General features: G+C 46.8%; 1 protein-coding gene across 1 annotated transcript in view; it reads left to right on the top strand.

The window, feature by feature from the left end:
- Nucleotides 1-20,167, top strand: part of LOC139056340 (uncharacterized) — a 42,130-nt gene that overhangs the window by 16,583 nt on the left and 5,380 nt on the right. The window contains exons 2-4 of the mRNA XM_070534499.1: nucleotides 2,499-2,593; nucleotides 3,048-3,229; nucleotides 15,647-15,696. Of these exons, the coding sequence (XP_070390600.1) occupies nucleotides 2,501-2,593; nucleotides 3,048-3,229; nucleotides 15,647-15,696 (325 nt within the window). The 5' untranslated portion in view covers nucleotides 2,499-2,500. The remainder of the gene's footprint in view (nucleotides 1-2,498; nucleotides 2,594-3,047; nucleotides 3,230-15,646; nucleotides 15,697-20,167) is intronic.

Raw genomic sequence — 20,167 nt, 5'->3', positions numbered from 1 at the left:
AAAAAGACGTATCCTGCATCACGGGGTCCGGAAAGGGTCCTGTGGGATAACGTCATTTTTCTCGTAAGTGCACAGCACAAATTATCATTAATATGGATAGACAAATATTACATTGGAACGTCAGAGGTCTTATCCACAACCTCGGTGATGACAAAGAACCCGTTCATAACTTTAATCCCCTGTTGCTGTGTTTGCAACAGACATATCTAAAACCCAGGTAGCTAGGCGTTCTGCCGCAGTTAGCGATTTTCGGCAACCACCGTGACGGGGCCCACACCTCGTCCACTGATGTTGTAATAAAGTGCGTCGTATGTCGGGCTCTAGGATTTCGAGCGCTTGTTGAGGCAGTTGGGGTTCGAGCCTTACTGCTTGGAAAAATATTTAGTTTCTTCTGTCTACATGTCCCCTAAGTATCGACCCCAATAAAAGGAACTTGAGGGCTCAATCGATGTCTTACCAGGTCATTACGTATTGGCTGCCATTTTAACGTACACAATTCTCGGTGCGATACAAAAGGCCGAATAGAAAAATGTTTTCTTCTGACACCAGCGTGCTAAATAGAAAACAGCCAACATTTTACAGCCTTGCACATAATACTCTTGTACAGGCTTACCTTACCTTAGTACCATATTTAGAATGGAATGTCAGAACGCTCATACTAATCATTTTTCTGTGCCTAATTCTAGGAAAGGACATGGTCCTCTCCCGCACTCCGAAGACGAAAATTTAAGGCGATGAAACATGTGCCTCGAAACACTATTAACCATTTTAATATAAACGATGGCGTTGCTTATTTTACCACTTTTATCATTGACGCCACATTAGAGTGCATCTAGCAAACGAATGAGGCTCCAAACAAAAGGCTCAAGTCGTCGAGAAATCAGCATTGCAGGAACGCGCGGAAAAAACAGAATAAAGCTTGGGGCATGCTACTCCCGTCTCCAACAACACAAAACCTCTAACTTAAAGCCGTCCTAAGGAAGACGACCATGGCGCTTTGCTAGAAGAGAAACCTAAGAAAAATACGCCTGCAGCATTAATACCTTCCCTCCAGGAGAAGTATAAAACCGGCAGAGAAAATTAATATGCCGTCAGCCTTACATTTTGCCTTAAGTCACTGACCAAGGCAAAGTTGAAGACCAGGCTAACGCCCTTATGCAACATGTCGAGCGTGTGTCTATCTCCGAACATTATTCGGAGTCAATCCCAAAACAAGAACAACTAATACAACAGTCCCCTGACCAGGAACTGTGATGAAAACGAATCCTACAATCGTTCATTTAGTGTTGCCGAGTTCAGGGCTTCCGTAAACGATTGTCGAAGCTCTACTCCCGGAGCCGATAGCATCATGTACGACATAAGCCATCTTCACTCTATCAAATGCCACTGCTGTCCCTATTCAACACGACGTGAATACATTTGCCGAATGACTACTCCTATAAATGCATCTTTTGAAAAGCAATAGACGGGTGGAAGAGCCTCTTGCACTGTACTTTTACCACACCGCCTCAGTTTCCGGTTAAATGACGGGATTGCTTCCACCTCTGTAAGATCAAAAGCAATCGTCCTTCCTCTATATTTTGGGATCTACCGCATCTTATATAATCGCATCACTGTCTTTAGTGATTGTTCTACCATACAGCAATGCCCCAAGTGGGGCTGCAGGTACCTCATATAATTAGATAAATACCAACCCACTGTTCCTCATCGAAGTCTCCATATTCTTGTGAACCATGCTCTGTCTTAATGGAAATAAACAGTGCAACGTTTACGCTGACCGTAGGACAGGAAGACAGGTACAAGCGCTGCCCTGTAGTGTCCTATAGTTTGCAAAAAAGTTCTGCTGTTTATTTCTGTCATGTATCTGTACCAACTCCCCCAAATGTGTGTTCCTGTGCTCTTTTTTTTTCAATGCCACATAAGTTTTAGGCTGTTGACGAATGTCACTAGGCACTACATTCGACAACTGTCAACCAAGCTTGTCGTCCCAACCGCCTTCAAATTTCTTTTTTACCTTACAGATCAAACATGTAACCACATTGGCACAGTCACTACTGCTGATCTGGTAAACGTAGCTCGCAGAGCACGAAGTTGCGAGTTCAATTTCTCGTGACCTAACTCGCGCTAACAGGAGCGGTATGAAAAAGCAGTCGCCCAAGAAATGACTGGTGCGCGTTGGCAAATTCCACGTGGTCAACGTTAATCCTAGTGATCCTTGTAGAAGGCTTATTCTCTAAATATTCACCTGGAGCACATGTCCATTTGAGCTGCTGCTGAAGTGCTGATTGGCTGGGTTGCGTAACCAGCTAGGAAAAAAACAGGCACCCTCAGCCAATTTCCACCTAGCCTAAGCGGACATTACACTAGGTGGACACTTATAGAAGAACCCCCCCCCCCCCCCCCCCGTTCCTTGTGTCCTGCACGGTGCCGTCTCGAATGTTTTGCTTTGCGACGTTGAAAACCCGGTTAATGAATTTACGACTGTATGTTCGACGCAGCCATGTCATCTGCTTGCTGCTTGAACCGTAAGCGCCGTCTGGAAGCTGCGCCTCAGCAGCGTCCGCTCAGGCCTTCAAGCTGCAGGCCTGTAAATGTAAGCCCCTACACTCTTCTGGAAGCATGAGCGATATTTCGAATGTCGTAATTGTATTGCTTCTGATTAGCTGTTACAATATCATTAAAATTTTGTTTCACAAGTACATTAAGGATACCTCTATTTTCGCAACTGCAGATACAGTCGTGGAGGGTAAAAAAACTTTCACCCAAAGTAAAAGTGAACGAGTCAGTCTAGAGAAGGTTCAGAATTCCGCAAACAAAACATTATATGTATGCACAACCTGCCGTGTAATTGTGACAGAAAGGGTTGCGTTACGCTCGCAAGTGAGTTTATTTTCCGCTATTAAAAGAGCTGAAGAATTTTGGCAAGCTAACAGAGCTTCAAATGTTTTAAGAACAGATCGGTTGCATGAAAGCTTCGGCAAATAGGCTTGCGTAGCTTATGTCCCTGAAGTTTTAGAAATCTGTAATAATCTGTTCTTTATGCGCAGTTCCAAGGCCACTTGTGTTCAGGCGGAGCGCGTCCAGATAGACACGCTGGCTGCAGGCCTGCTGCTTCGTCTTCCCAATGCCCCGAATGGAATGACAGCACCAAGGCGCCGGCTACCTTTGACGAGTTCTGCACAAAAGAGGCGCACAAAAGGGAACGTGCTTTTGCCAAGGCACCCAGGAAGTGAGTGGGAAAGTGGAAGGGATCGCCACGTTGTCATTGCGGATTTTTGCTACTTCACAAATTATTACTCTCATGTTATCCGAGGACTGCTCACGGACACAATCACTTTTGAAGTTGTTTCTTATTACCTGCAGGTATGCTGTGAAGGATGGGAACAATTAAATCCCGGTTAGATACCCAGGTTAGGTGCTGAAAGCAATATGTGCCTGTAAGTGGACAAAGTAGCTTTGTCCTAATAATTATGGTAAACTTCTTTAATTTATATCAGCCAGCAACGAAAGGGTAAAAGTGTTTGGTTAGCATGTTGACGCTGGATCGAATATTTTCATGCCATATCCTCATATGCAAGGTGCACTTCAAGGGGTTTTTTAATCGTTAGCATTAGGAGTAGAAGAAACTGTGCGAGTGAAGTGTGCGGAGCCCGTGGTGTGGTATAGGTAGATGTGTATGCCAGGGCTTCGAACAGCACTCGCGTGTGTGTGGTGCAACTGGCGGTGGTCTGCTCTGCACCCCACTGTCAGTTGCACTTCGCTCCTCGTAGGTGCAGGATGTGTCGAGTGCGCTCCAGACCAACCTTCCAAATTGGTGAACGTGTTCTAAAGCATGGATCAGGCACCTCCCAATGGGTGCGACGTAATGCTCGCGTCAATTTCTTTAGAATTGCCGTTACAATGCCACTGACATTTTCATCTGACATATTATTTAGATCGAATCTCTGCCCGGTTTCTCGAAAGCTCGCATCAAGCAGACAGTAAAGGCCACTTCGATACCGTTCGGCATGCATCGAGCTTTATATGCGTGAACGCTATACCTGATCGTTAACGAATGGAATACAATGAAAACGCATTTCCACTAAATTGCGGATTGCCACAGAATTAAGGTGTTCACCAATGTAAAAACCACGTGATGGAGTTCTGTTGCACCAGATAAAAGGACAAAAAGAACAAAAACACTGTTAAACGCAAATACCATAGTGCCCTTCCACTCTGTGAAGGATGACCAGCAAAGCTATGTATGTTGGCCCCTTAGTGGTGAACTGCACCTGCGCCGCGGGCAGGTGGTCATTGTACTATCTTCGGAATTGGCCCAAGTATGGGGTTTGCTTAACGTCTGCTTAATCTACACCGCGGGTCGGCCCGGCATTGCACTATCGTCTGTATCTGCCCACGTATGGGGTGTTTTTTTTTGCATACGACACGAAAATTTCCTTCGACGGTAGAGGTATACAGCTTCGCTGTGAAGGCTGATGTCGTTTGTATCACTGTCGCTGAACACGCTGAACCCACTGGCATCGATATTGGCTGGGCACGCATCTGCGTTGAACGCCGTGGGATGACCAGTCTTCATCTAGTAGTACTACATTCCAACTACTGCGAATACGCTGACTCGCAGTGACCGCGGCCTTCCGACTGGAAATACTCGCATTGCTTTCACCACATTTCCATTTTTTTACTAATTACCTCTAAATTTGAGTTCTTACAAATACGAAAGTTATTCCCGTGTGGGTGGAAAATCATTGTTCGTTTTTGTATTTCCTATTCTTCCATAGTCGGCATTCATGTTTTTGCAAAACTCTTGCTTATCCCCGAACGGACGAATAAGCAGCACGCTAGATTTCGGTGTTGAAGTCAGTGTCGACCCACGCTTGTCGGCTGTATCGTTGTCTGTCTCCTATGAGAACACCGCCTTTTACGAACACTGTCGCGCGCGGCATGCGTACAAAGAACTCGCACGATCGTTGGTATCGGCGTCTTCGCATTGGCGGCCATGATAGGTATAGCAGCCGGAGACTCCGAAGCCTCTGATTGGCGGACGCCGTCAATGTTTCGCCATGCGTCGCCGATCTTCTAGCATCAGTAGTCGGTAAAATCTTTGTGCGTCGCCATGTATCACCCTTTTCTCCACCTACGCTTATGACGCATTACACACATTGGCGCCTGCCGACGCATGCCCTTGTTTGCGCCTTCAGAGGTGCCCTATAAAATGAAAGCGACGTACGTGCATATACGTTACCCCGAGTCCAGACGTTTCGTTTGGTGGACCAGCCTTCGCCTATTTTGACTAAAGGCCAGTCAAAACGCTTGAATAGTAACGAAGTGTTTCCACGTACGTAATTGTCATTTGACCCTACAACAGTGGAGCCAGCCTTCTTCTTTGCCTCCTCTGTATATAAACAGTGGTTCACGTAACTTGAACCAAGGATTTCAAAGAAAAGTGGTTAGCCGCAACTGAATGAAACCAATGACAGTTTGCCGTCATGTGGTTGTTCTTAATCTTATATTTCGGGCTTTCTTTAAACGTCGGGAAAAAAATGGCCACGCGGCATGTACGTTCCCACAAAAAAAATTGGACCAGTCGTTTTCGAATGCCCTCTACAACGTAACGAAGCGCACCTGGCCCTAAAGTGAAGTTTCAAACATTTGCAGAATTGATTTTAGCATTTACTTGCGGTTAGTCACGTTTTAAAATTGTTTGTTCGAGTTGCGGTAATCACCCTGGATAATCATAACCATATAAAGCCAACAGATAATGACATCAAAGCATCGATAAAATTGGCTGTGGTTGATAATGAAATGCAGCAAACAAAAGGGGAAATGAAAGTGGACGAAAAGATAACTTGTCGCTCGTTCCAGCCGAACCCACAGCCTCCGCATTACACTTGCATTGCACTACCAATTGTGCTATGCAGATGGGAATCAATCCGCCAACGAACCTGTGTATGTATATTTACTGGATCTGAGAGCACGGAAGCCTGATGCCCAAACCGTTAAGCCATGAACGCGTGCCTCAACAGGGTCGGAGAAAAACACCATTAGAACTTTCCCTCGTACAAGCCAGCGCTTTGGGACACTTCGCACTACTGTCCAATCATAGGTGATATTAAAGAGCGATCATTTCCGGTGCTGCATCATTTTCCAGACATTTCGTGCATCTCTACATCGCACACGTCGAATGTAGACTACCACACTGTCGGTGTGGAGCGGGCGACTCGCGAGAAAAGCACGCTCTGGAATGCCTTAAAAGAAACTTTCTGGCAGATCCAGAAACGTTGTCGGCAAGAACCGCAGGCTGTGTTTATCATGAATAACGACACGCGTCGGCCATGGCGAATATGCTTCGGCAAACGATTCCGTGCGAAACTTTAAGCTGCCGGTTTACGCGGACCAACCGCCGAGTCGTGGCTATAGCGGTGGGTGCGCGCCTCTCCCCTCCAGCCCGGCAATGCACGGCCCATGGCCACCATTACTGTGTACGTTGCGTACTGGTCTCGCTGGGCGAATACCTTCGCATAACATTCAGATGTGCTGAGCGGTCGCGGGATGTTTGCTGCGCTGTGCACATGCCTCATCTAATTGCTAATATACCCTTCGGTATGTCGGCGTCCTTAGGCATTCAGCTCGAGGTACAAATGGCAATGCACTTCCCTTTACTTCACCTCACAAGTTCTCACTTGTAATTTTTGTTCGAAATTTCCACGGTAGTTCATTTCCATTCTTTGCATCCAATTCGCTGCCTGTTTCCCCCGCTTTGTGATTACTGCTGCTTGTTTATTTAGGCCTTCAATTGCCTGTACTTGGTTGATAACATTACTTACATTTTCCTTCATTTTGTGTCCACGCCTTTAGGTACAGATACTTCTGTGCTTTCGCCCCTCATTTGGACCCGTGTTGCCGAGGCTTTCTTGAAGCGCCTCTCATTAGGCCACACAGCATACTTTGGTTATACGCTGGGGGTTTTTACCTATCCTCAAGAGCGCGTTCTGCTGCAAAAATTTTCCAAATCGGCTCATAGTAGCAAGATAGAAATATTTCAGTGTCGCGAACCCATAATTTCAGGAGCCAGCTACACCAACACCCCCTCGAGAACTTAAGGCCTTGTGGCCATAACCTTTCCTCTTGAGCTACATCACGCACAAGAGGCCCACATATAAGTTCGGTGCAGTGTGCTACGAAGCTACGAGCGGCGCACCTGTGTTGAAAATGAGAGGCGGAAGAGCGAGGGAGCGACGACGGCGATAACAATTCGATTAGATGCTCCTGCTGTCCCTTGGATAGCTTCGGGGTTGCAAAAGTCCTGGCATGCGGCGCCATGCTTCCGAGCGCACATTTTCTGTACGTGAACCGCGGTCGTAGTCTGTGTTCGTGCTTCGATTCGGTTATGCGTCCGACAAGCCTTCATTGCCATGGAATGTGGATTACGTTCATGCCCGGATATGCCTAATAACTGCTGCGTGTCCAAGTGCTGGAGCAATTAGAAATCGGGGCCGAAAAATCATGCGTTCGTTTCCGCAAGATCAATGACAGAATATTGGGTGCCAATGCTAAGGCAAAGAAGAGAAAAGCTGGAGTTCGCAGAATAAGCCACCCGTTTCTTTGTAAGTATTTGCACGAATATTTTGTATCTCCATTGATACTCATGTGAGGTGTTGTAAATATGTGCACTGCTTTACTTTACGTAATGAGGCCTCGAAAGCGAAATTATTCATTTAGACCCTAATATAGACTGGAATAAATACATGTGTCCCCAATGTGAAAAATGGCACACCAGTGAAGTTGTCGTGAGATGTGTTATGGTGCAGTAATAAAATTTTGTGGAACTTTCGTCGTCGCATGAAAGCAAACTCTGACGCCGACGATAAATGAAGGAAAAAAAAGCTACTCTGAAGAAGAGCGCAGCACTGACGTTTCGACATAAGCCATGCTCCCTGTCATCATTTATCCGAAATTCGTTCTCAAACCTCTAAGACTGCACCATTTCATTTTTATGCACGGGTGTTTTAATAATTGGGTGCGTAAGTAGTTTTGCATAAATCTTGGAACACCCTGTGATTCCTGCAGGCCATCTGCTCAACTACGCCGAAAAGAGAATAAGTGGCCTCTGGCTAACATTGCCCGTAAGGGCTCGTTCCCTTCATTCAAACCGTATCCCCTAGCTCGCCGCCGGCTTCTTCTCCGTGACGTCACTCGCCGAGCGCTCAGGCCTTCTGTTGTGTACGTTGTGCTGGCTAGACTGGTAAGCCAGATACCCTCTCCACTTGCCCCGTCTAGCCTCCACAAGTGAAAGTTATTCCTCGTGTTCTCCCGCACTGGACCTAGAGGATCGCGTGACGCATACTTAACGGGCCCCGCCTTCTTTCTTTGTTTCTGTTTCCTGCTTTCCTTTTCTTTTTTCCTTTTTTTTCCTTTCCTTTCTTTTCTTTTTCTTTTCTTTCTTTCTTCTGGCTTCGTTGCTGCGTGGCGCACTTCCGCTGACGGCGTTCGCGCGCGAGCACTTCAGCAGTTTTAGATTAGGTGACGCAAGCGGCTTGCGTACGCAAGAACTAGGGGCCACGGTGCTGCGCATGCTCAGATCCCTACGTCTGGGTCTACGCAAGCTGCTTGCATTCCCTAACCTAAAGCTGTCTATTGTCTCGCTTCGTGCAGCGCACGATAATGCGCGCTGCCCCCGAGGACACTTCACTAGCGGAATAAGTCAGGGCTACACGGATACTGAGGATGACACAAGCGGATCACAAAGCACAATCCCCCGCTAGAACACGGTGGAAAACGAGTTTCGGTGTCTGCGCGCACCGATTGCACGACGTGCGGGCAAGGAGACGAAGTACACCTCTTTCGCTGTGTTGGGATGTAAAGCAAAAACACGCATTCCATTTGCGAGTTTTATTTCTGTAAGCTTTATCTCGTCTATTCAAGCAACATATTGCACAAATAGCCGATCTTGCCTTGAATATTTCTCGAAGTCGTGCCACCACGAGCAACGTCACAGTACAAACACGCGTACGCAGGCACACTACCACGTCATCCTCCGGCTTGGAACGCAGCGGCGGCGAGTAGCCGAGAAAACGGCATTCGGTTTGAAACTTCATATCTTTCCGGGGCGCGTAGCGATGTAATACTTTGCCGAAACGATCGTTATCGCGCATGTATGCGCTGCGCTTGTCAGCTCGAAATGGCCAGACTTGTGAGGGGCCCTTTAAAGACCAATTGTGCTCTGTGCTTCTGACTACGATACGAGGCCCAACCAATGTCCGTTTGCAATGCCTAATTTGTGGTTTTTACATGGGCTCCCAAAGACAACCAGCCCACCGACAGTTGGTGGATTCCAACCCAGACAATTTATCCGATTTTTCGCAAAAAATGGTATTTCTGAACGTCAGCGCTTCCCCCATTACTTCTTTGCAGATCCCATGTACTAAGTCATATATATTGTGGCCCCAAAGTGTCCTATGTTTCAGTATTACTGCATTCAGCTTCCCTTCATTTTCAGATTATCTTGGTTGGTGCTTCAGTAAGCCGTTTATGTGTACGCCTAGGTATTTATATTGCTTGACAATGAGTATGAATCGCTGTTGAATTGAGACCATGTAATTACTCTTCTCTTCAATAAAGATCAGAATTAACAGTTTCTCTGTGCTAAATTTCAAGCTTGGATTTGTACTTGTGTTGCCACACGTATTGGACGCAGTCTGTGAATTTCTTGCATTGTCCGCGAGAAGCATTATGTCGTCAGTGCGGGGAACTTCTGTTGCACAATTTGTCCATCACGCGCGTGTGATCAATTAAAGCCTAATTCGCTGTTTTCCAGTCTTCCTATGCTTTTAACATATAGCGTGAACAACAATGGAGACAGAGCACATCCTTGCTTCAGTTCTTCGTGAATTTTCTCTACTTCATTACCTTTTCGACCTACAACTTGCACTCGGTTGTTTATATATCTCTCCTAGCAGCTCCATGAAATCGTCCTCTATACCTTCGTGCTTAATATCCGATAACAATTCTCGGTCTATGTTGTCATCAGCTGCTTCAATATTTAGAAATGCCGTCGGGAAAGTTCTATTCTGATCATCTTTAATCTCTACGCACTGAGTTAGTACGAACATATCATGCTCTAAGCGTCTGCCTGGCCTGAACCAATTATATATTTCATCCAGTACCTAATTTCCTCCACTGAATTCGACAGCTCCAATTTTACGGCTTGCATTACCATTCTATATATTGACACGCTGACGAAGACTACGACGCTCTGGACTTTGCGCGTTGTCTACAATCTTGTCAGCTGGTACAATTGTTTTTTTATCCGGTAAATATACTTTTGACCTCTTTTCACCTTCTAACATTTTTGGTGGAAGTTGCGGCATCATTGTCAAGGATTTACGTAGCGGGCGCTCCTTGGTTGCACCTACAATGCCAGATCAAGGCGCGGATGCTTCGGGCACGTCGGCAACCACGCCCACCGTCATTCTAGCACAACCCCGCGACCCAGGAACCTCTTCTGGCACCGATGACACTGATGTTGAAGACTGGCTTCAATTATATGAGCGGTTGACCGCCAGCAACCACTGGGACCAGACCATCAGGCTCGCTAATCTTATATATTGCCTCGCGGGCACGGCGGGCGTCTTGTTTCAGACCCACGAGGAGGAACGCACTAGCTGGGACATTTGTAAACAGAAGCTCAAGGATTTGTTTGACAAGCCTGTTGGATGGCAGGGTGCCACCAAAAAAGACCTTCTTCGCCTGTCGAGACGTGCACTGAATCCCACCTCACGTACATCCAAGACGTGCTCGCTCTGTGCCGCAAGGTGGATGCGAAGATGTCCGAACCTAATACAGTCGCACATGTCATTAAGGGCATAGCAGATGATGCTTTCCACTTCCTCGTGTTCAAGAATTATTCCACTGTGCAAGCCATTCTTTGTGAACGCCGGCTGTTTGAGGAAGACAATAGTCGCCGCGTTGCCCACCCATTTCCCCCCCCCCTTCCAACACGGATGCTACGTCTACCTGCAACGACATCCGCAGTGCGCCCACGCCCGATTGCTCTGCCATCGTACCTATCATCCGACGCGAAATTGAAGCCGCATCTCCTGTCACTACCCGAACCCATGCCCCGAGAATTGCTAGGCCACCGTCTCATTGATCCAGTACGTCGTGCGCCAGGAATTTGCCAACGTTGGCTTGACAAACGTCTGCTCAATTAATCGGCCTGACTACACTCAGCCCAACACTGTCATACGCAACCGCAGCCTGAGTACTCCTGCGCGGTATGGCAACCCGGCCGAATGGCGCACTCCAGACGACACACCTATATGCTTCACTCGTGGCCGTATCAGCCATATTTCATGTCGCTGCCATTCCTTGTGGAATTCGACCCCCTGGCTCTACATCCCATCCCACTTCCTTCATGCTGCTCCTCGCTTCCCTCCGAAAACGCAGCCAGTAAATTCTGGCGACGCTTCTGTGCCTACCCCCTCTAGCTGCTCTCCTTCGCATCGTCGCCGCTTCTCCCAATCGCCCCCATCTCGTAAACCACTGTCCCCTAGCTCCTTCCGGAAAACTAACAGGTGCAGCACCTAGAGGTGATGCGGCCAAACCGACCAGACGCAAAAAATCCTCTTCTGACCTTGCCCACACATCGGAAACTTATCCGCGAACGTGGATGATATACCTGTTACAGTTCTTATTGACCCAGGCCGCGCACGTATGATGAATGCTCAGCTTCGGAATTGCCTCAAGAAAGTCCTCTGCTGCACCGTCGCCTGTCATCCGAGTCATCGACAGTGGTACACCAGCCCTTATTGGCATGTCTGGCTCTCGTGAGTGTCGCCGGACATCATACTTCTGTTCTATTTTATTGTTCTAGAGCACTTCCCTCGCGACCCAATCCTGGGTATTGACTTTGTCGACACATTCCGCTTTGAGAGGCTCTTCTGCTGGTGTTGTGCAACTCGCTCTACCTGCTGGTGTTGACCCTCCCGGGAGTGCTGCTGCACGGCTGTTTCACAGAGCATATCGCCTACCTCAACATGCCGTTACCTACATAAGTATTTCACCCGTTGCACCTGTAACAAACGGTGACTACATCGTATCCTCTAATGCAGATGTCCTGCTCTCGTATAACGTCGCTATTCCTCACACCGTCGATCACTACCGTTTTGGACATGTCGTGCCTGCAGCTTGTGAACTTTGGACTTTGTACACAAGCACCCCCCGCGCGGAATATCCCTGGCGCAAATCACGCTGGCTCGATGCTACCACATTTTGGGTTAACTTGTGACCGCTCCTGGTTTGCAACTCTTGCTTCGCCTCCTGTCCCTTCAGGCTTGAATACCCAAAAGAAAATTGTTGCTCCCAACCTTCCGCAACAAAGTGCTCAAGAACTACTTTGCCTCCTTGCCTTGTAATTGACCATGTTGGACCTTGGAGAGCACCCTCTAGGACAAACATCTGTCGTCAAACATCGAACACGGGTGATGCGAGTCAGATCCATCGGCGACCCTACTGCGTCTCGCATACCGAGCGATACATCATGCGACATGAAGTTGACAAGATACTTTCTCGTAACATCATTGAACCTTCTTGAAGCCCATGGGCACCCCAATGGTACTAGTAAAAAAGGACAACAGTTGGCGATTTTACGTGGATTGTGGAATAGGCAAGGATCAGATGTATGCGTTATAGGACACATCCGGCAATATCGTTACTAATATCGATGGGATAGTTCACGTGGCTGAGGAGTTCTATAGAGATTTGTACAGTACCAGTAGCACCCACGACGATAATGTGATAGAGAATAGTCTAGGGGAATTTGAAATCCCACAAAACGCCGGAAGGAGTAAAGAACGCCTTGGGAGCTATGCAAAGGGGGAAGACAATGGGGAAGGATCAGGTAACAGATTTGTTGAAGGATGGTGGGAACATTGTCCTAGAAAGTCGCACCACTAGCCCGCCTCCTAACCAGCAGGGAGCCGATGCTTCAGCCGCCAGGGGTCATGTGACACCTGACGAACACTCTTCAGCTTGGTCGAAAGAAGACGACGCTCTGCACTTTGCGCGCTGTCTACCATCTTGTCAGGTGCTACAATTGTAAATATCCTGTAAATGAACTTCTGACTACTGTTAACCCCGGAACATTTTCACGGACGTTACTGTAACTGGCCTGCACATGCTCGTCTTATCCTTATAAACTTTACCTTTGTGGATGTTCATTTCATTTTCACGCCATCTGCCGGAATTTTCTTGGTTCAAATCACTTGCTCTATGGCATTAGTCATCAATACCTTGCTTTTAGGACCGAGTTTTTTATTAGCCTCATTGGAATTTAATTGGGTCCTGCTGCCGTATTTTTTGGTACTTACGCAGGCTTCTCTGTTGTTGCTCGATCTGTGTGTCTGAACTACCCTTTCTTTCGTGCCAAAGTCATCCCTCACAGCGTCTGTAATGTACCCCAGCGCATCGTCAACTTCGTAGTTGTTACCGTCTTCAACTCTTATAGCCGTTTGCGAGATTTAGTTTGAGCTACGAGTGCTGTTATGTTGTTAAAGAATCTTTTTTTTGGCGCCTTTGTCCCTTTTGTAAATGTAATTCACCGAACGTTCCCTTGTGTATTTAACTTTCTGTTGCACAAGGTCACTCGCCGCACATTTTATTGGTATTTGTTCCAGCTAAGCAGCAACTCTTCTGCGTGTAATCCAAACTTTTCGCTTCTCCTTGATCCCTAGACGCCTGCTTACGCTCCTTTGAAACTAGCTTTATTTCCTTGTTCCATCACTTACGTGGTTTCCCCTTTGTGATTGAGCAGTTTTTATGCATGTCTGTCTTATCTCCTTCTGCGTAACGTCTACAACTTATATTCTGACTGCTGTAGGAAATGCCTCCATTTTCTTCTGTTCATACAGCGAAGCTGCTTACCTGACGAGCCTGTAAGGATGAGCCGTATGTGCGGTTTCGCAGGGAGGGGGTGACTATCTGGGCTGGGCAACGCCAGTACAGGGGCCAAAAAAGACAACGAACTATAGTACGGCGCCGAAGAACGGCCCCGTCATTTCACCGCACGCCGCACCTGCGCAGTAGGGGAGTGCACCCGCGCTGGCCGCCGTTGCTGCCACCTGCGTGTGCGGTCATCTGCCCTCAACGCAATGCTGGGGCAGTCGTGTGAAGAAAACACGGATGTGTGTGCCGCGGTAGCCGCCGTGCTGTTTGATAACCGGATTATGCATTGCAGAGGTAGATCACTGCAACAGCTGCAACGCCAAGATAAATGGAAACTAGCCGAAGAACAAGCAAAGTACGAGAGGCGCGAGTTGCAACCTCCTTCGAGTTTCACCGGTGCAAACTCCAGATTCAAGATGTTTCTGGCCGCGGAGTTTTGCCATAGTTGCTCGGTCTGCGATCGACAGCTTCGATGGCTAATGCGCCACTATATGAATACATCAGCCCGAAATTTCTGTGCTTGTTATTTACTGTTCATTTATTTTTAGGAATTCTGATGCTCTTGGTTCGTGCTTTGCGTTAGTACCTCTCGCAAGATTTGAAGTTAAACGTCTATGATCGCTACCACGCGAATTTTTCCATGTTAGTCTATTATCATTTGGTCTAGTTTTTAGGCCATTTCTGACGCTAAGGCGTAGTGTATACATGAATGCCTGTTTCCGCATTGCCACGTTACCTGTCCATGACTTCTTTCCCCTTCATCCCACAAATTTAACATTAGAGAACCATTGCAATCAGTATGTCCGTCAGTCAACTATATGTGCGTTCATATCTCCCATCGCTTATAATGCAATCAATCCCTTACCGGCCGTTGTTGCTTAATAGCTATAGCGTTCGGCTGCTACGGACGAGGTCACGGGCTTGAATCCCGGCTCCCCCGGCCGCATTTCGATGGGGGGCGACATGCGAAAACACCCTTGTGCGTCTCGACGTCTAACCGGGGTTGCTACATTTTCGCTAAAGTATATCCCGTGAACTTTGGGCGCATAACATACATAAGTGGACGTTGGGAGCATGACTTTTGCCAAAAGGCACAAAGGACCACCGCAAAGATTCCGGAGCCATGTATCAGCACGCGGAGCTCGAACTAACAATATGCAGACAGCTATAAGGGATGACGAGGGTAAGATGAAGAGCGCTGCGGTACACCAGACATGCGTAATGCTAGCTTCGGCACTAGAGAAAGCCTAGTTCAATGTTCTAATACTTTATAACAACAAGCGTCTTCAAGGTGCAGCTCGTAAACCTGCGTGCCGTTGTGCCACAGGAGTCTCAATGTAGAAATGTCTTGAAGAGTGAAGCCACTTATTAATTCATGTCACCAATTACGTGCAATGCACAAAATGCTGTCCTTCGCGTCAGGCACCCATAAATGAGGACCAGCAGAAAAGATCCGCCTTTGATGGCGCTACTCTCGTTGAATGAAAGCGCCATAGCTTAGCAGAGCACGATAGGCGAGCCCTCCTGCGTTCTCTATAACACGTAGCAGGCTTTCGTCGCGGATCGGTTTGCGCAAGCACTGGCTGTACTTGACGGATTTGATATCGCGACGAACCCTCTGCGTGCAGGCGTGATGTGCTGATACGGTGAATAACCTTTATCATCGTGTAGTTATATTTACATATGACGTGTGCTTCTTTTTCAGGACAGGACGGGGTGCGGATGCTCTGGTGAAGATGGACCCAAAGGGAGAAGGTGGCTATCACTACGTTTCAGTTACGATTATCCCTTCTACGTTGCACGAATGAGAAACACATACAAAGATGCATTTTTTTCAAGCCACAAATTTTTTTCCCATGACTCATGCAGAAAACATGCGGTCGACTTGTTGAATTAGAAATCATTAAGGCTATTCTTCAGCTGCGCGGAATCTTTATAAGTTGCTTGTGGGAGATAGCACAATTCGAACCATTGATACAAAAACCCTGTATAGCGGCTTTTACTTTACGAAAGAATAATCTCTCACAGAATTAACACAATTACGCTAATAATCATTTTGGTTTATTCCTTTACTTCACATATATACATCTGCGAGTTGCGGCTAGTGAGTCTGCACAGCTTATCGACTGGGCACAAATTCTCAGGATAAGCAAGTTTGAAAACACTAATTTTCAGACTGTCTGATGAAATGCGTTGACGTTACTTATTTTTGAACTTCAACGCACAAAAAACAGTATTCTGTCGAAAGTAAGTTTTACAGCAAGTTTTACAGCGCATATCTGGAAATCGGTGCCATCCTCAGAATTCGTTCTAAGTCTTGCACACCGCTAGAGTCAATACGTAGATTGAAATGTGCGGCAACGTGAATAATTAAGACTATTATGCGTAATTATGGTCATTTTTTTAGCATTTCAATTTCTCGACGTAATACCACCTCATCGATTAATTCTGATCAATGATTAATAGTGTTAGAGGCCACAGGGAATTCCCATAATTTTGCGCATCTAAAAAACGCCTTGTGTCTGCTACTAATAAAGCGAAACGGATCAACAGTTCTCAAGTAACTTTCCTAAAGTACTAAATAAATAACCACTTTTAATTTGATAGAATAATACCGGCGGGAATGAGCGCCATACTTTCCTTTTCAATTTCGCCCCGATATCGCCGAGCAGATACGTCAACATCAGGTCCGGTATTTTCAAGTACTCCAATTATGACCGATTCGCCACACACTTGAAAGTTGCTGTAATCCGTTGTTCACTTCCTCTTCGGCCTCGGTTCCACATAGACGGTACCTCCAGATTGATCCGCCTGGAAGACATCGTCGGTGCCCGTTTCCTGTCTTCTCTTCTCTTCTCACTTCGGAGTGTCCCAGTGGCAAGGGTTAACCTTGTGTGGCTAGCCTTTCTTGCTTATGCTGTACTTGGTTATAGCAGCCATTTACTGCTGGCGTTGGCAGGGCTTCCCTCGCAGTAACTTCTGTCACGTCCCGCTTTTGGACTCCATGGTGGGCGGTTGGCATCGCTGCTGCAAACACCATGCATACTTATGGCAAATGCTTTCCTTAAACTCCCTGATCGCCCTCAATGAGGGCGCACCGAAGATGTCTTCCCGTTTTTCGGACGCCAAAGCCTGAACTTCCCTCTATTCAACATTATTCACTCTGAAAAGCCATACAAACCAGTAAGATCCAGTTCACACAACGACTGAAACAAGGAAAGGTGAAGTTTTTGGTCCAGGTTATAAGGCGTGAAGGATGGCAAGCGGTGATGTCCTCTTAGAGTTCCGTGAGCAGAAGCAATATGAGAAACTGCCGAAACTAGTATCATTTGGGGGGCTACCCAGTAAGTTACCCCGCACCGTACTATGGACACCACCCGCGGCGTTGTCTCGGGCGTTGATTTCCTGGACCTGACTGAGGCAGAACTCTTCGAGAGCTTGAGTGAACAGAATGTCCGGCCCACACGCAGTGAGCCGGCGGTGACGCCATCAGCGACACCCCCCCCCCCCCCTCGGCGGCTACAGCTGGTGCTGCTCCGCCATCTCAGCAGAAGCGACCAACGACCTCCGGGCTAGTGGTCTCAAAAGGTCACGTCCAGCTTGTCGAGGCCTTCACAAGGAGCAGCGAGATTATCGTGATCGCTCCAGAAAAGAAAAACCTCGCGTGACGGTACCCGGAAAGGGCCCGTGAGCTAATCTGCGTCTCTAAAACAAACAGCACAAAATACCTTAATCATAATGGAAACACAAATACTACAGCGGAATGTCGGAGGACTTCTTCATAGCCTTGACGGCATTATAGAACTACTACCCAAACGCAATCCAATGTTGGTGTATGTTCAAGAGATACATCTTATACCTACGAACGCCAATTTTCTTCGTAATTACAGCATCTTCTGAAAAGAGCGACACGAGGAACGCCTCCGGTGGTGTAGGCATAGTCGCCGACAAGTCTGTAGCTTGCCGACACGTCGACGCTTCAGACGCTCCTTGAGGCACTGTTAGTTCGGGACATTCTTTTTGATAAATTAGTCACTGCATATTCAATTTATATGCCACCGAACCATCATCTCGAAAATGTATAACCTCATTGATCAGCTTCCCAAGCCTTACATACTCTTGGGAGGTCTTAACGCTCATAACACGATGTGGGGAGACTCGCGATGCGACGGGCTAGATCGACTCTTGGTAACTTTGCTTTTAACCTCCGGAGCGTGCCTCAGCAAAAGTACGAACATGCTTATTGTAATCCACATCATAATTCATACTCGTCAATAGACCTGCGATCCCCTTCGCTTCTATCTTTTTCTGATTTAGACTGATGTGCAATTAAAAATCGGGAATTCGGAAATTCTCAGTTCCAACTAGCGCTGAGCTTGGTAAACCAACCTGACTTCCATCCGGATGCCCCACGCTGGAAGCTAGCCAAAGCTGACTGTGAATGTTTTAAGGAATCCCCTTCTTGTCAGTAGATTTTATAGATAATTTTAGTATAGATCATGCCTTTTCATATTTTACCGCTTTTATCAGTGATGACGCTGAAAAGTTCATTACTCAAACAAGTGGCCCTTCATTCAAAAGACGGGTCCCTTGGTGGAAGGACGATTTCAGACAGGCATGAAGGAGACAAAATAAAGCATGGGGCAAACTACGTGAATATCCTACGGCGGAAATTCTAATAGAATTTCAACATGTTAAATAGGAGAGAAAGACGCGAGAACAGGCTGGCAGAAGTTTCTCTCAAGTATTAAGTCGAATACTCACGAGGGTAAACAGTGGCTATGGTGTTGGGCTGCTGAGCACGAGGTCGCGGGAATGAATCCCGGCCACGGCGGCCTCATTTTGATGTGGGGCGAAATGCGAAAACACCCGTGTGCCTAGATTTAGGTGCACGTTAAAGAACCCAAGATGGGCGAAATTTCCCGTGTCCTCCACAATGGCGTGCCTCATAATCAGAAAGTGGTTTTGGCACGTAAAACTCCATAATTCAATTCAAGAGGCTAAAGTATTGGACGGGCTAAGAATGCTAAAGGGACAAATTCATCCGTTGCCCCTAGTGAATGATGACGCGAACAGTGTGGAAGACCAAGCTGACGCTCATGGCAAACACTGAGCGTGTTTCCAGATCTAACCTGCATTTCGAGGCATTCTTAAAGCAAAAACAAGTAGCAGAACACAAGGCTATCGACCACACATGCAGAGAGAACGACTCCTATAACCTGCCTTTTAACATTGCCGAGTTGACAGCCTCTTTTCTGCATGTCGGTACTCTGCACCTGACAGGATTATGTACGACATGATTAAACACCTCTCCAGTGATACTCAAAGCTACTCTCACTTTTCAACGCTATACGAGTTGCCGGGTACCTTCCTACTGCATGGAAAGAAGCCCTTGTCGTTCAAATTCTGAAACAAGGCAAATACGCCACATTAGTTACAGGTTGCCGCGAAATCGCCCTCGCAAGCTGTATTTGCAAACATTTTGAAAAAAAATGAAAAACGATTAACGGTCACCCTTTTGGCACTTTCTTGAATCAAACAAAATCTTTCATCCATATCGGTGCAGTTTTAGAGAAGGACGGCCTACAACAAACCATCTCGTGCGCATCGAAGCAAACATTCGCGACGCCTTCGTGCATGAACAATCCTTATCCGTGTTTCTCGATGTGGAAAAGGCGTACGATACAACTTGAAGTTATAGAATCCTGCGTGACCTGTCGACGCAGGGCATCAGTGGCAACATGTTATTTATAGAAAGCTACCTACACAACCGTACATTCTGGGCGAAAATAAGCAATGCACTGCCGCGTGTATACTGGTGTGCCCCAGGGATCCGTACTCAGTTGCGCGCTCTTTGTCGTTAAGATGAAGACGCTTGGTACATTATTACAAGCAGCTATTTTTTGTTCCGTCTACATAGACAACATACAGATGGGTTTCAAATCCTGCAACCTTACTTTGTCAGACAAGTAAAACAGTGCTTGGACAAACTTCCTAAGGGGGCAGATGGAAAAAGGGTTCAAATTGAGCCCCAACAAAAGTTCTGTTTTCATCAGGAAGAAAGGACTCGCTGCAGATCCCACTGTCGAAATGTATTGGCAACAAATACCTGTGAACAACGAGCACAAGTTTTTAGGCGTAATACTTGACTCTAACCTTTCTTTCATTCCACACATAAGATCTCATTGAAATGCATAAAAAATGAATTTACTGAAAATTTTACGTC

The sequence above is a fragment of the Dermacentor albipictus genome, chromosome 2 (genome assembly GCF_038994185.2).
Source record: "Dermacentor albipictus isolate Rhodes 1998 colony chromosome 2, USDA_Dalb.pri_finalv2, whole genome shotgun sequence".
In the NCBI taxonomy this organism is placed as follows: Eukaryota; Metazoa; Arthropoda; class Arachnida; order Ixodida; family Ixodidae; genus Dermacentor; species Dermacentor albipictus.
Note: the sequence above shows the minus strand (reverse complement) of the source record. Positions and strands in the feature narration are given on the sequence as shown.